The 17,768-nt window shown below is 39.1% G+C and overlaps 1 protein-coding gene across 8 annotated transcripts in view; it reads left to right on the top strand.

Moving 5' to 3' along the window:
* Positions 1-17,768, top strand: part of DNAH3 (dynein axonemal heavy chain 3) — a 197,738-nt gene that overhangs the window by 128,401 nt on the left and 51,569 nt on the right. For all 8 annotated transcript variants that reach the window (XR_005027501.2, XM_036899295.2, XM_057487004.1 and 5 more), the window contains 8 exons: positions 2,243-2,346; positions 4,519-4,813; positions 5,653-5,832; positions 13,922-14,045; positions 14,135-14,291; positions 14,525-14,668; positions 15,593-16,259; positions 17,560-17,725. Coding sequence is in view for 7 of the 8 variants with exons in the window: in XM_036899295.2 (XP_036755190.2) it covers positions 2,243-2,346; positions 4,519-4,813; positions 5,653-5,832; positions 13,922-14,045; positions 14,135-14,291; positions 14,525-14,668; positions 15,593-16,259; positions 17,560-17,725 (1,837 nt within the window). In the remaining variant the exon portion in view is untranslated. The remainder of the gene's footprint in view (positions 1-2,242; positions 2,347-4,518; positions 4,814-5,652; positions 5,833-13,921; positions 14,046-14,134; positions 14,292-14,524; positions 14,669-15,592; positions 16,260-17,559; positions 17,726-17,768) is intronic.

Below are 17,768 nucleotides of genomic sequence, written 5' to 3' on the forward strand. Positions count from 1 at the left end.
AAGGGATTGAAAAACCAAAGAAACAAATTGAGAACCAAGTAATACCTTAATGAACTGATAAATAAATTAGAACCAGTGAGAAATAAAGCATACAAGTCTAGGTAGCTAATGAATAGCTTAGGGGGAAGGTTTGAGATAATTACACTTGCTATGAAAGAAAAAGACAGATACATTAAGCAATTATAAAGAATATGATTGATATAGAGGCCATACAATGCTAATTCCCTAAGTAGGTAAACCAATAAATAATATAGATAATATAAAAGGACATATAAATGCAAAAACATTTCCTTAAATGAACAGATTTCTACAAGTTTTAAGAGTATGCTATATTTCAAGAGAAACTGATACACAATAATTGACCAAAAGATATAACCTGATCAATTATTGGGCTTACATAATAAAGGAGATTCTGTCAAGCATCCAGAAAGGAAAAAAAAGTCAAAAAAAGGGGAAATATTTGATGGGAAATATCTGACTTTTTCACAGCAACTTAGAATGCAAGGAGACATCATAGAACAGTGGTCTGCAGAGTTCTGAGGGAAAGAAAATGAGACCTAAGAATATTACTGTCAGCCAAGTTGCTGTTCAAATACAGAAGTAGCAGACAGACATTCCCAAACATGGAAGAACTGAGAGAATTGAGTACCAATAATCCCTTCTTGGAAAAAGAAAAAAAAAGTCAACCAGCTAACAGATCAATCAAAATAAAGAACTCTTAAATGATCTGTGTTAAAAGCCCTGAATATGAGAATCAAATCTATTTAAATATAGACCTCAAACTAGGGATTGGGAAAATTATGGTTGCAGAATAAAATATGTTATAAACTCTGACAAAGTAAGTTTTATCATCAACAGTAACAAAAGGAACCAGAAGAGAGGAGATGGGAGGCAGAGTGAGTTAATCCCCTCATAGTTCAGAGAGGAATGAATGAAATTGGTCTAATGTTGAGTCACATGTATTTACAAATGCAATATGTCAGGATTTTCTTTGAAATACTCAAAGAGGAAAAAAGGAAAGAGGGAGGGAGGGTGGAAAATGAAGACAGCAGTGGTTGGTGGTGGGGAAATGGATGAGACAAGAATTGTGAAATGTTGATAATTATTGAAGCTGGATAATAGGTGCATGGCAGTTTGTTATACTCCTTTTTCTCATTTTTTCACAATAAAAAGGAAAATAAAGCATAATAGTTTTAAGCCTTGAATGGCTTAAATTATTTTTTAATTAAGCATCTTGCTAAGAGAATAGATCTTAAAAGTTCTCATCACACAAAAAATTTTGTAACTACATGTGGTGACAGATGTTAACTAGACTGTGATGATCATTTCACAACATAACAAATATCGAACCATTACTTGTTCACCTTAAACTAATATAATGTTATATGTCAATTCTACCTCAATTAAAGAAAAAAAAAGCATATTGTGGGAGCCAGTGTCTCTTGTAGTGAATGATGATTTCTCTGAAGTTCAGCAGGTCCTCCACTTTCATTTTAGTCACCTTTTCTATAATTCACCTTTTTCTATAGTTCACCTTTATTTCTATAGTTCACCTTTGCTATAATTAGGTAAAGTTAAATTTAACATATTTATTTAAAAATAGTATAATATATAATAATAATATAAGAAAAACAGTATAATTATATTTTTTAAAATAGTATATATAATATACTAAGAATAGCATAATATACATTTTAAAATTGTTTAATATATAATTATATAAAATAAAATTATATGTAATATGTATACTAATAGAACATATAAATTAATATCCTACTAATATAATGTATGTATTGGTATATATATATAAAATAAGCATAATATATAATATCAAATGACCCCATTTCTATAAAATCCTTTCTTTCATCTGTTTGTCCTTTCACCTGTAGTTATGTGCCTAGAGAGTGGGCTGGAAGGACTGCCCTCAAAAGTTATTTCTGGATGTGAAATTTGGAGTGATTCCTTGCCTTCTTTTGTTGCCCTTTCTAAGACTTCTTGTTGACATTATTAAAAATAATTTAATTGTATAATCAGCAACTATACTTTTTATACAAATAATAAAGGCATTATCCATTAAAAGGTGCTTTTTTTTAGTTACCGATAATGTGTAAGTTTCACCACATCTATGCCAGTACTGGTAGTTACCCATTTTCAGATACCTATGCCTGAACTAGTAAATGCCTCAAATATGACATATAAACCCCTGCTGTAATAACAAACTGTTCTGTTTCTTTGCATCCAGGAAGCATCTATGATTTTTATTTCCTCAAGCAAGGTGGTGGACATTGGTTCACATGGACAGAGTATATCACTAAAGAGGAAGAAAATATCCCAGCTAATGCAAAGGTAAAGAGAGATATTTGACATGGAAATTTGCTTTCCAAAATGACCCAAATACTCTTCAAGGTGGAGGAATTCAAGTTCTGTGTTAGCCTTTTTAAGAATTTTCTTTAGAAATGGGTTCAAGCATGAACAAGCATTCAAAAGCATAGACTTTAGAATCAGAAAGTCCCTGATTCCTTACTCAGACCTTACTGTCTCTGCCTCAGTATAATCAACTATACAAAAGCAGAAAAAATACTTAAATGATGGTTGCAAGGATTATAGGCAGTATACACTAACACATGGCAGAAACCATGTGCTAGATTGCATTGTTGTCATTATCAGTAATGCCAGATGATCATCAGTCCACCTCTCAAACATCTCTGCCAAAAAGGATCCTTGCCTTTTGTTTAAAATCCCCAGAGAAAGATTTCCTTGATCAGAATTCTTAGAAAAACATGTTGTAATGAGCAAGTTTGCTGGGTAGCAGATGATTCACATACAACTCCCTCTTAATTCCTTATGGGAAATTTTTCCAGATGTGCATTCTTAATGCCTCAAAAGCAGTATCTGCTGACATGCATTATCCTTCTGGGAGTGATTGTAGGTCATTCAGGTCCTGGACAGAGTGGTAGGTGTTGAATGAAAGGTGGGAATATTGACAATCAAGTCAGACAGCAGGCACAGGACCACAGCTGCTCATGGAGAAGATGCGATAAGCAGGGATGAAATGTGTGCTTTCAGCACACACCCTGGGGGCTGAATGTTATGAAGAAACCCCAGCACTGAGGTTCAGAATTTCAATTCTCCTAAAAGAGCTTAGTCACCTGAATCACAGGGGTTGGAAATTGTGCCAAATTCATACAAATAAAAGAATGTAATGCAGAAAAGATTTTCATATCTGGGAACTTTCCCTTGTCAAACAATTGTTCTAGTCCCTGAAAAACAAAAATCTCTGAAACCCAACTTGCTTTAAGTTCCCAGTCTTGGTACAAACTAGGTATCTTGTGCCTGACTGTGCATTCAGCACCATTTATTGGCTAGGTGGCTTTGGACAAGTGAGACAGCCCTAGTTTTTCCCAAAACTGAGCTAATAATGCATCTGCCTCAGAGGGTTACTGGGAAGGCTGCAAGGGATAATATGGGCAAAACATCCATAGCCCAACACCTGTTAATTCTCTCCCTCTCCAGTTCAATTCCCTATCCCTGTCTGCTCCTTTACCTTTGAGCAAATTACTTATCAAAAGAAGCTGACTGTTGTCTGCCAGTATACACAGGGCTGCCATGTTGCACAGATTCATTTGGTGCCATTGACATTATGGTCTAGCTTTTCTTTAGGGGCACCATTTACATAAACCACAATGGAGTTGTTCCCCTTCCAGCCTACACATATAACGAGACTTCTGCATATGATATAAATCTCCCTGCCCCTCCCTCTACCTCTGTAGAGGGACCGTATGTGGTCAAATGGCTAATGATAGGATTCAGGCTCAGGCAAGCTAAGGTGAGATATTCTACTGAGAGTAATAGGAGTTCCAGGAGCCCAAGACCAAGCCCTTAGAGTCCAACTGTGGTCTGAATACAAGGAAGAGTGTTGCAATTTCCATACTGGAAAAGGGGTTAAGTGAGGGTGGGTCTCAGAACCAAGGATCTAGTGTTGGAAAAAGCAGATCAGGAATAAGCATAGGGAATCTGGGCAGTATAGGTAACATACGGGAGGTGGACCTTGCCTGGGGTGAGGCAGACAGGTTGGTTGAGAGCAGTAGTCTTGAGGGCAGCAGCAGTAGACTGATGCTTGCTGAAATTGGTATTTATAATATGACAGTTCCATGGTTAAGGATATAGACTTGGGAATCAGGCAAGCTGGGATCTAAATCCCTGCATTTCCACTGACTTGCTGTTCTAATTGGGAAAGTTGCAGAACTCTGGACCTCAGTTTCCTTATCTACACAACAGGCCCATCTTTACACAAACAATCTCATTTAATCCTCAGAACAGTTCAGTGAACTAGGCACTATTGTTATCCCATTTCACAGATAAAGAAACTGAGGCCCTTGGAGAGGTTAAATACTCAAGGCCATAAGGATAGTAAGGGTCAGAACTGAACGTATATAAGGATGGGCCTCTAGTCTCCTGAATACCGAGACCCAGCCTCCTGGGCTGAGTACCAAGACTTTCCCATGTCTTTGTGTACAGGTCTCAGAACTCATCATCCCCACGATGGAGACAGCCCGGCAGTCATTCTTCTTGAAAACCTACCTGGATCATGAGATTCCCATGCTGTTTGTGGGGCCCACAGGCACCGGCAAATCCGCCATCACCAACAATTTCCTTCTCTGCCTTCCCAAAAATACATACCTGCCCAACTGCATCAATTTCTCTGCCAGAACTTCAGCCAATCAGACCCAGGATATCATCATGTCCAAGCTGGATCGACGGCGGAAGGGCTTTTTTGGGCCTCCCTTAGGGAAGAAAGCAGTGGTATTTGTGGGTAAGGCATTGGCCTGGATCTGGACACAACCAGGTTCTTTCACTCTGGGCTGCAGCAAACCAGATCCTCCCTTTGTAGGGCCACTGTACAGTCCTTTTACTCTATCTGAGAGAGAAAATATTTTTGGTTAATATAATTTAGTATTCCTTCCTTTTTCCTTTTTTCCTTCCTTTTTCCCCTCCTTCTTCTCCTCTCCACTCCTCCCCTCTCTTCCTCCCTTCTTTAGTTTTGTCTTTCCTTTCCTTCTTTCACTACCAAGTGTTTGCTGTAAGTTGTGGTCCAGGCCTTTCTGCCTGAAGGAGGCGTTCAGTTTCTCCTGAGATGAACTGGACCCTTCCATCAGGCGAGGTTACCTGGTAGTGGGAAGTTCCAGAAGGGTGTTTGCCCTCTTGCATCTCCAAAAGCAACACATATTTTATGATAAGGCTCTTACTGCCTTTTGTGTGAGATAAATGTGTTATCAGTAAATGAAGAAACCTAGTAGTTGCCAAATAAATGTTTGTGAAATAAGCATATTGAATTTTCCCAGGATTTTATCTTTTACCAAGCACTTCCTCATATATTTCATTTGAGCTTTACAACCCTGTGAGGTTATTAACCTTCATTATCATTATCATTACCCTTAAAGTCACAGTGGGCAGAGATCTCGATACAGAAGAGCCAAACCCCAGGAAACCCTCTTCCCAGATGGTTAGAATGTCCACTGGCTGAGCCCTACCTGGAATGGGGATGGGATGACTGGTCACAGGCTCTCCCATGGAGGAAATATCCATGTTGCTGTCCGTGAAAGCAGAGAATCCCTTTGCCTTACAACATATGGTCATGGCTTCTTTCCCCAGATGACCTCAACATGCCAGCCAAAGAGGTGTATGGGGCCCAGCCGCCCATTGAGCTCCTGAGACAATGGACTGACCATGGTTACTGGTTTGACAAGAAGGACACAAACAGGCTGGACATCGTGGATGTGTTGCTTGTGACAGCCATGGGCCCCCCTGGGGGAGGAAGGAATGACATCACTGGTATGTGAAAGAGAGCATTCATTTCCCTGCATCCCCCAGCAGAGCCGGACACCTTCATGGATGGACAGTTGGTGCAGGGCACTCTGTCCTGATTGAGGGTGGAGAAAAGTGTGCTTAAGCTGTGGCCAGATGAGTTTGGGTTAACTCTAGGGAGTGGCATTTGAAGACTTCATGTTGGATGTTGTATGAAATAGGAAGATGAAAAGAGAATGTGAAGTCTTTGGCCTCTAGAGGCACAAAGAGTCCCATATGAAAAGGAGAGTTCAGTATGGCCAGCAGGTGTTCCAGAGGGGAGTTAGATCAGAGGTTCTCAACCTGGGGGTGCACAACAGATTCACCTGTTGGGTTTGTTACAATTCTTCAGATTGCCAGAGGTAGAATAACTAACCCAAAGTGGCCTAAACAAAATGATAAACAAACAAATAAGATTCCACCCTGCCATCTTACAGTTCACAACTCTATTTTGCTTTGGGGCAACTTGATCCATCCAGAATCTGTATTGTAATTCTGAGATACATCCTTGCTTAAGAATTTTAATACCGTTTCCTGACTTATGATTCTGTGACCTTGTTCTCCCCTCAGGCACTTAACTTTCTCTGTAAAGTAAGGGAAGTGGGCAGGGAAATCTGATTTGATATATTGTATACCTAAGATAAAAAATGATCACTATCAGGACATGCACTAATAAAATTACTGGACTATAGGGAAGAAGAAAAAATCTTTTGGGTATCTAGGAAAAAGACACATGACTTATAAGAGAAATAAAATTAGATCATCTTAAGATTTTTCAACTGTAATGCTTTGTGCTTGGAGAAAATTGAGTAACATATATGAGTTTCTCAAGGAAATATAAAGAAGAATCAAGGATTTTATGGCAAGCAAAGTTGACCTTCAAGTATAAAAGGAAAGCTGTTATCAACATGCAAGAACTCAGAGACTTCTTTCCATGAGCCCTTTCTTGGGAATCTCCTAGAGAATGGGTTTCAAATTATCAAAATTATTGTAAAGAGATTAATATAATACCTGGTAATGAGCATTAAAGATATGGATATTTGTTGAACCAAGACTAAATGGGAGAGATTATAATATGTAAAGCCTATATGATCTGATGATGTAAATATAGAACCATTGAAAATGGAGAGGGAGTGCAGATAGCATGTACAACAAGTCTTAACTATTTCCAGTTATCATAATTGGTAGTTGTACTATATTCTTATTCCAAGAGTGTTATATATGTAAAGTAGGATTATGCAAATAAGTTATTATGGAATTTTGTATTTCTACTGTTCCTTGTGTCCTTGAGAATCAGGGGTCTTGTGTGGAAGAAAGGAAATCAGAACGTAACACAGATGAAGTTAAGTAAAAGCTCTGTAGTCCTAAATTTGAAATATCAATACTAATTCATAATGTCTACTGATGTACTAGATATAGAAAGGAATAACCAATTCATTAACACTGAGCATGCCTAGCACCCAGGTTGTGCTTTTGAAGTCCCATTTCCTGCTAAAAGAAACCAGGGCTTCTTGGAGAAATGGCTGACTGCATGTCTTGGGCAGGAAATATACAAGATAAGCTTATAACTGCTTGATGCACCAGATAATAAGAAAGCTTTCAAAGACTAAAGAGTCATGTCAAAAGGATTCAATTGACAACATAAGGAGGCTCGCACTGGCTAAATTGGGAAAATATGAGCTTCAACAATGATAATGGATTGAATTTATCAAAATACAAGTCCATGAGTCTAAACAATAATAGCTGGTCATTTTCAGAAGATGATAAGGAATCAATTTAGTATTTCACAGATAATGGGTAAATAAATGGAAAGCATCTAGAATTTATCCTGACTTTCTCATATGAAGTGTACCACTCTATAAGCAAATACTAGATGAGGGGCGATGTCTCTTTATAAAAATATTCCATTGAATAAATGGAACAGAAATGATAGAGACAGAATGTCACCATTTTGCAATCCTCATGACAAATGGATCTAGCCATGGAGCATCAGTAGCTACCAACATCACAAGAGGAGAAACATCACCATGTTCCTTTTGATGAAAGACGTACCATCAACTACATTCTGGCCAAAGAGATGGGGAAACTGAGTCTGGTAAGTCCCTGCAAATCCAACTGCAAATCAGTAGGAAATATATAGGACAGAGGAACAGAATGAACTGCACCAGATTCAAAGAGACCTTAAAGACATACCAAGTTGTTTTTTTTTTAATTAGCAGGAGAAACTCTGGTGTCTAGACCTGCATACTTGGGTGATAAAAACCACAAAGAAGACCCCAACCAAAAAAGAAAACTACAGACCAATATCCCTGATGAACGTACATGCAAAAATACTCAACAAAATATTAACAAACCGAATTCAAAAATACATCAAAAGGATCATACACCATGACCAAGTGGGATTCATCCCAGGGATGCAAGGATGGTACAACATTCGAAAATCCATCAACATCATCCACCACTTCAAAAAAAAGAAAGACAAAAACCACATGATCATCTCCATAGATGCTGAAAAAGCATTTGACAAAGTTCAACATCCATTCATGATAAAAACTCTCAGCAAAATGGGAATAGAGGGCAAGTACCTCAACATAATAAAGGCCATCTATGATAAACCCAAAGCCAACATTATATTGAACAGCGAGAAGCTGAAAGCATTTCCTCTGAGATCGGGAACTAGACAGGGATGCCCACTCTCTCCACTGTTATTTAACATTATACTGGAGGTCCTAGCCACAGCAATCAGACAAAACAAAAAATATACAAGGAATCCAGATTGGTAAAGAAGTTGTTAAACTGTCACTATTTGCAGATGACATGATACTGTACATAAAAAACCCTAAAGACTCCACCCCAAAACTACTAGAACTGATATCGGAATACAGCAAAGTTGCAGGATACAAAATCAACACACAGAAATCTGTGGCTTTCCTATGCACTAACAATGAACCAACAGAAAGAGAAATCAGGAAAACAACTCCATTCACAATTGCATCAAAAAAAAATAATACCTAGGAATAAACCTAACCAAAGAAGTGAAAGACTTATACTCTGAAAACTACAAGTCACTCTTAAGAGAAATTAAAGAGGACACTAACAGATGGAAACTCATCCCATGCTCGTGGCTAGGAAGAATTAATATCATCAAAATGGCCATCCTGCCCAAAGCAATATACAGATTTGATGCAATCCCTATGAAACTACCAGCAACATTCTTCAATGAACTGGAACAAATAATTCAAAAATTCATATGGAAACACCAAAGACCCCGAATAGCCAAAGCAATCCTGAGAAAGAAGAATAAAGTAGGGGGGATCTCACTCCCCAACTTCAAGCTCTACTATAAAGCCATAGTAATCAAGACAATTTGGTACTGGCACAAGAACAGAGCCACAGACCAATGGAACAGACTAGAGAATCCAGACATTAACCCAGACATATAAGGTCAATTAATATTTGGTAAAGGAGCCATGGACATACAATGGCAAAATGACAGTCTCTTCAACAGATGGTGCTGGCAAAACTGGACAGCTACATGTAGGAGAATGAAACTGGAACATTGTCTAACCCCATATACAAAAGTAAACTCAAAATGGATCAAAGACCTGAATGTAAGTCATGAAACCATTAAACTCTTGGAAGAAAACATAGGCAAAAACCTCTTAGACATAAACATGAGTGACCTCTTCTTGAACATATCTCTCCAGGCAAGGAAAACAACAGTAAAAAATGAGTAAGTGGGACTATATTAAGCTGAAAAGCTTCTGTACAGCAAAAGACACCATCAATAGAACAAAAAGGAACCCTACAGTATGAGAGAATATATTTGAAACTGACACATCCGATAAAGGCTTGACGTCCAGAATATATAAAGAGCTCACACGCCTCAACAAACAAAAAACAAATAACCCAATTAAAAAATGGGCAGAGGAACTGAACAGACAGTTCTCCAAAAAAGAAATACAGATGGCCAACAGACACATGAAAAGATGCTCCACATCGCTAATTATCAGAGAAATGCAAATTAAAACTACAATGAGGTATCACCTCACACCAGTAAGGATGGCTGCCATCCAAAAGACAAACAACAACAAATGTTGGCGAGGCTGTGGAGAAAGGGGAACCCTCCTACACTGCTGGTGGGAATGTAAACTTGTTCAACCATTGTGGAAAGCAGTATGGAGGTACATCAAAATGCTCAAAACAGACTTACCATTTGACCCAGGAATTGCACTCCTAGGAATTTACCCTAAGAATGCAGCAATCAAGTTTGAGAAAGACCAATGCACCCCTATGTTTATCACAGTACTATTTACAATAGCCAAGAATTGGAAGCAACCTAAATGTCCATCGATAGATGAATGGATAGAGAAGATGTGGTACATATACACAATGGAATACTACTCAGCCATAAGAAAAGGGCAAATCCAACCATTTGCAGCAACATGGATGGAACTGGGGGGTATTATGCTCAGTGAAACAAGACAAGCAGAGAAAGACAAGTACCAAATGATTTCACTCATCTGTGGAATATAAGAACAAAGGAAAAACTGAAGGAACAAAACAGCAGCAGAATCACAGAACTCAAGAATGGACTAACAGGTACGAAAGGGAAAGGGACTGGGGAGGATGGGTGGGTAGGGAGGATAAGGGGGGGAAGAAGAAGGGGGTATTAAGATTAGCATGCATGGGGGGGTGGGAGAAAGGGGAGGGCTGTACAGCACAGAGGAGGCAAGTAGTGATTCTACAACATTTTTCTATGCTGATGGACAGTGACTGTAAAGGGGTTTATAGTGGGGACCTGGTATAGGGGAGAGCCTAGTAAACATAATATTCGTCATGTAAGTGTAGATTAATGATACCAAAAAAAAAAAAAAGGCAGTTCCTGTGTGTTGACCTCCAATGAGTTCTACACAATGGTATAAAGGGCATATAAAAGTGTAGGCAAAGGGTCTGTTTGTGTTTATACAGAGGATCAAAGCCTAGTTTGGCTACCCAGAAAATGAACTAAGATACGATATGAAAAAGAACTTCCAACATCAGCACTCTCGGGAAGACTCATGCCAGAAGATGATCATCAAAAAACCCCAACAAAGATCCATGCACTGCTACAGGTGTAGATGCACTCATCCCACGAGTTCCTGGACTTGCCATGGGAATGAAGAAGGAGATATCTAAGCTGGCTTGTGCATACAGTAAAACAACAAATTTGACTGGATCTATACTGTTGGAACTCAACCAAGAATTAGGAGAAGTACAAATTGTAGTGCTCCAAAATCTTACAACTACAGACTATTTACTGTTAAAAGAACATATGGGATGTGAACAGTGCCCAGGAATGGGTTGTTTTAATTTGTCTGACTTCTCTCAGACTGTTCAAGTTCAGTTGGACAATATCCACCATATCATAGATAAGTTTTCACAAATGCCTAAGGTGCCTAACTGGTTTTCTTGGTTTCACTGGAGATGGCTGGTAATTACAGGTATGCTTTGGTTATGTAACTATACTCCTATTATGTTAATGTGTGTGCACAATTTAATTAGTAGTTTAAAACCTATACATGCTGAAGTTACTCTACAAGAAGATATGTCAAAGAAATAATCAATCTTCCCAGGTTTTCTTCCGCCTGCTACTTCTATAGCTTTTCTTCTTCCTTCCTAATTACAACCCTTAAATAGAATTCGTGCCTCATATCGAACTTACCGAGTATCATAATTCTTCCAAGTGGTAAAGATACCTCAAGACAAATGCTGGGCATAGAAGCCACAGGGCATAAATATGCAAAGAAGTAAAAAGCTAACCTTTTCAAACAATAAGGCTTCTCTCTCACTTACCAACTTTACATTTCCCTGTATGGCCCCGGAAGATGACTGGTTAGCCAGAGACGGGTAAGATTCCTCAAGGGAGGAACAACCTAAGACAGGCACAGTCGCAGGGGGGCCATCAGGTGAGAAATTGGGGATCAACAGAGGTGAGGCTTAGAACCTCACCCCCCTTGTTCTGATAGAAATCTTCTGCATACGTGGATGTTTTATTGCCCTTGTCTAGCTTGGATTAACACATAGTCTACAGGCACACACCTGATCATCTACATTTGCTCTCTTACAACACTAAACTATGTTTTCTACCTTTATCTTGTATCTACCTACCACTTCAGCATTTTATTAAAAATAATAATAATAAAGAGGGAAATGTGGTATTCACATATAAATCAAGTATAAGAATCAAATGAGTATTCATATTTGAACTGACTGTTTATAGTTCATAATGCATGAGCAAAACTGAAAGTCTCTGTGATGACTGCCTTGTACTGTTCACTATGTAACTTATTCACTATGTAAGAATTTGTTCTCCATGTAAGAACTTGTTTGTTATGCCTCAGAAGATTGGAGACTGACGAAAATTAGGCTTGGGGTGGATTAATGATTGTGCATTGAGCATTGACTCCCCTATACAGAATTTTATTGTTGTTAATAACCATTTGATCAATAAATATGAGAGATGCCCTCACACACACACAAAAAAAGTACACACTTCCAATGGTAAAATTAATAAGTAACCGGGATGCAATGTATAGCATAAGGAATATAGTCAAGATATTTTAACAGCTTGGTATGGTGATAACTGGTACCTAGAATTGTCATGTATATAAATGTTGAATCACTATGTTGTACACCTGAAACTAATGTAATGTAATACTGTGTGTCAACTACCCTTCAATAAAAAAATAATTATCTACAAAAAAAAAAATCAAATGAGTGTTCATATTTGAACTGACTGTTTATAGTTCATAATGCATGAGCAAAACCGAAAGTTTCTGTGATGACTGCCCTTGTACTGTTCACCATGTAACTTATTCACTATGTAAGAATTTGTTCTCCATGTAAGAACTTGTTTGTTATGCTTCAGAAGATTGGAGACTGATGAAAATTAGGCTTGGGGTGGATTAATGATTGTGCATTGAGCATTGACTCCCCTATACAGAATTTTATTGTTGTTAACAGCCATTTGATCAATAAATATGAGAGATGCCCTCACAAAAAAAAGAACCATAAAGAAATGCAATACAGCAACTACTGTAGAAGTCAGTATGTGGTAACCTTTGGAGGGAGAAAGGGAAATGATGGTATGATTGAGATGGGATATGAGAAGGGGCTTCCAGGAGGGATGGCAAAGTTCTCTTTCTTGACCTGGGTGGTAGATGTAAGGGTGTTAACCTTACAATGATTTAGTAAACTATACATTTGTTTTTCGTGGTTTTCAGTATCTGTGTTTTACTTCATGTTATAAAACATTTTTTCTTAAAAAAAAGGTATGCAGGTCAATCTATAGAGCTGGAAAATGGAGATGCCAGGGGCTGCAAAGAAATGGGGAGTGACTGCTAATGGATAAGGGATTTTTTGGGGGCTGATGAAAATATTCTGAAGTTGATTGTGGTAATGATTGCACAACTAAAATACTAAAAAACTACTAGATTGTGTACTTTAATGGGTGAATTGCAAAGTATTTAAATTATATTTCAATAAAACTGATATATATAGATATAAATATATAGGCATGTAACATTAGATAACCAGGTATATAAATACATATATAGGTATAGATATGTTAAGGATACCAAAGTAACAATGGTTAATTTGGGGGGAAGAATGGATTAGCTGTGTGGGAGGTAAGTGAAAGGTGATAGTCACTTTCTATAAAAATATTTCTGATTTGTTTGATTGCTTTACATTTATCACCTATTACCTTTATCTTTAAAAACAATCTTGAGCACTGGACTAATAACTCTGTTAATAGAATTTCTGCAATCATGGAGATGTTCTATATCTGTACTGTGCCATGTAACAGCCACTAGCCACATGTTACTCTTGAGCACTTAAAACGTGGCTCATGAGACTGGGGAGATTTATTTTTAACATTATTTAATGTTAATTAAGTTTCAGTAGTCACCTGTTGGGCAGCACAGCTGTAGAACATTAAGGCAGAGGGAAAACCAACTCTCCCAAATCCCAGAATCAGTAGGCCCAGGAGGTAAGTGTAAGTGTGTGTACATTCACATGTGTACATGTTTTCCAGGACGATTCACTCGCCATCTGAATATTGTTTCCATCAATGCCTTCCAGGATGACATTTTAATCAAGATTTTCAGTTCTATCACTGACTGGCACTTCGGAAGAGGTTTTGAAGTGATGTTCTTAAGGTAAGAGGTTCCTCTTTCTTCAGGATATTGGCCTGAGGTCTTCATTTCTGGCTTCTCCTTGACCAGTCTACCTTCTTCCTTCTCCAAAGATATGGAAAGATGCTGGTACAAGCTACTATGACAATTTATAAAGCTGCAGTGAAGAATTTCTTGCCAACTCCTTCCAAGTCCCATTATGTCTTTAACCTGCGGGACTTCTCACGGGTGATCCAAGGGGTACTGCTTTGCCCTCACACCCACCTGCAGGTCAGCCACTATCATTTCTTTTATCAAATTCATTCAATAGTATCATCAGCTACATGGAATATACAATGATAACAGTATTGGCTAACTTTTCTGTGCTAGGCATTGTGCTAAGTATTTTATAAGCATTATCTTGTTTAATCCTCGCATCAACCCAAGATTTAGAAACTGTTTGAGAACTACCACCTCAAGCACCACCTTCCATTCATTCAAATAAATAACTCTGGATTTTTCAGGATGTAGAAAAATTTATCCGGCTTTGGATCCATGAGGTTTATCGGGTCTTCTGTGACCGTCTGATTGACAATGAGGACAGGCAGGTCTTCTTCAACATGGTGAAGGAAACCACTTCCAGTTGCTTCAAGCAAACAGTGGAGAAGGTAAGCCAGTTTCTATAATCATTTGGCCATGGAAATGGTCCCAAGGAGTTGACCATGTTAGTCTTAGATTTCATATTCTTCCTAGTGGATACTCACAGCTCTGCTCTCCAAATCTCAGAAAATGGTATTGAGTCAACTAGTTACTTGGTTTGGCGATATTATACTTGGCTCAGTTTTGCTTCACTCCATGGTAACATATAAGTTTGGATCCGTTAAGAGTGGTATATGATCTTACTGTTTATAAATAACTTCAAATACATCTTTAGGGTCAATTGATTTGTAAGTTGAGAAATGAACCACAAATAATCATGGTTTGATTAAGGCTCTAGGAAAGCCCAAGTGAAAGGTTGTCACAGTTTCCCATTCATAAATATTTTATCTTTTCCATTTTGTTTTAAGAAAAGTCATTTTAAGCCTATATATTTGCCTTATCTAGTTCAGTCTCTCTTTTCATGAAGCCATTATTTCTCCATAGAAAATCTGCAAAAGTGTTTTGTGTTCTATCCAGAGGCCAAGTGCAGAAGCACTGCCAGTTCTGGTATCACAAAGAGGAAGCATCCAAAACATTCCTACTCTAGGCACAGAGTGGGGACCAGGGGTAGCTCCTGTACCTCTATTTGGTGAAGGAGCAAGCACATTAAAAAATGGTACCCACCACCGCCTTGGAATCTTATAATCTGATCACCAGTGTTTTAACCACTTAGCAATCAGACTGAATTTTCTTTCACAATCTTTTCTCTAATGTCCTTTCATCATAGTCTTTAAAATTATCAAATTAAAAAAAAACTATAGCTGAACCATGACTTTGAAGAATGTACTCAGAGGAAACAAACACATCTCCAGTTCACTTCCTCTGTAACCTCCCTCTGCTATCCTAATTGGGCCATGGGCTGAATACCTGACTGAGACCTATCTTTCCCACAGGTTCTTATTCACCTGTCACCCACTGGAAAGATTATAGATGATAATATCCGTAGCCTCTTCTTTGGAGATTTCTTCAAGCCAGAAAGTGACAAAAAAATCTATGATGAGATCACTGACCTGAAACAGCTTACGGTGGTCATGGAACACTACCTTGATGAGTTCAACAACGTCAGCAAGGCCCCCATGTCTTTGGTCATGTTCAGGTTCGCCATTGAGCACATCTCCAGGATCTGCAGGGTCCTGAAGCAGGACAAAGGCCACTTGCTGCTGGTGGGCATCGGTGGCAGTGGGCGGCAGAGTGCCAGCAAGCTGTCCACATTCATGAACTCATATGCGCTGTACCAGATAGAGATCACTAAGAACTATTCAGGCCACGACTGGCGGGAAGACCTGAAGAAGATCATGCTGCAGGTCGGTGTGGCCACCAAGAGCACTGTGTTCCTATTCGCTGATAACCAGATCAGGGATGAGTCATTCATCGAGGACATCAACATGCTTCTGAACACAGGCGATGTGCCCAACATCTTCCCAGCTGACGAGAAGGCAGACCTTGTGGAGAAGATGCAAACGGCAGCTAGGACAGAAGGCAAGAAGATCGAGATCACTCCTCTTTCTATGTATAATTTCTTTATTGAGAGAGTGAAAAAGAACCTTCACATTGTCCTTGGTAAGAAGAAGCAAAAAAAAAAAAGACTCTTCCCTTTTTGTCTGATTTTACAGGGTCTCCTGAGGTGCCCTAAAACAATTCCTCTTACAGTGGTCCCAGGACTGATCCAGCCAAGGCCCTTGCCCAGGGGTCAGTGCCTGGAACTGCTGTGTATACTTCCACTTTCCCAAACAACTATTTTGCACCTGTTCCACTTTTCCTCAATTCTCCGAGTTCTCCCCTGAACCCTCTCCTTCCTCTCAGTACATAAACCTGCTGGCCTCACAGAGCAACATCTGAAGTTCTCTGTGAATGGCATCCCCAATCTATCCAAAAACCTAGAGGTTGTGTTTAATGTGCTCTTTGTCTTGTTACCATGTCCTGTCAGTTTTATCTCCTTGCTAGTACTCCCAGAGCCACCCACTTACATCCATCACCACCACCTTCCAATGAGTTAAGCCTCTGTCATCTCACCCAGATCTCACCTCTGCAGCTTTCTAACCATTCCATCTATGTCCACTCTTGTCCATTACAGACCTTTCTGTTCTGTTGATCCAGGATTTTTTCAGGTATTGCAAATATGATCATTGTGTATATACACATATACACACACACACACACACACACACACACACACCCCACACAAAACACTTGAATTGCTTTCTATTAGGATAAATACCAAAATTATTAATCTGTGGCTTTCTAAGGCCACCTGCCATACTGTCCCCTGTGTCCTCTCCACTCTTATCTCAGACCAAGCTTCTCCTTCTCTCTCTCTTTTTCAACCACACTGACCTCCTCACAGTTCCACCTATGCATCATGCTTCCTCCTACCACATCAAGTCTAAATAAAAAATGAATGGAATTTGGAGTATAGAACCCAAAATTTGTTGTTGGATGGAGATGGGGTCAGAAACAAACTGATGGCTCCCACAGTAACTTCCGTAAGTAACTATGTAGGGGGTATCCATGGCTCTCTTGGGTCTGAGTCAGCACAAATAGAGAAAGTGATCAAGGGGCTCAAACCAGGTTGGCTAAGTGGCCCAAAGGTTCTTGGTGGGACAAAAATGGGTATAGGGGACCAGTCAGAAGGCTATTATAATATACTGCATTCCCATCACAAAGTTACATGAAAATATCCGATAGTTCTCATGCACTTCCTAGATCACTCATTGTGACTGTTCCCAGTTACACCCCTGGAGAACCAATAGAAACATGACCACCTCCCTTACCCTACCAGAATCCTTGGGAAGACTGCCTGCACCGTTGGGACTCCTTATCTTGGAGGAAGGGAACTAACCAAGAGTATACTTTTTATCAGCCATGAGTCCAGTTGGGGATGCCTTCCGGAACCGCCTGCGGATGTTCCCTTCACTGATCAATTGCTGTACAATCGATTGGTTCCAGTCCTGGCCCACAGACGCCCTAGAGTTGGTGGCCAGCAAATTTCTGGAAGATGTGGAACTTGATGACAGTATTCGGATAGAGTAAGTGTTAGCTGCGTTTTAGTAGCCCAACCAGATATTCCAA

Source organism: Manis pentadactyla, chromosome 10 (assembly GCF_030020395.1).
Source record: "Manis pentadactyla isolate mManPen7 chromosome 10, mManPen7.hap1, whole genome shotgun sequence".
Taxonomy (NCBI): domain Eukaryota; kingdom Metazoa; phylum Chordata; class Mammalia; order Pholidota; family Manidae; genus Manis; species Manis pentadactyla.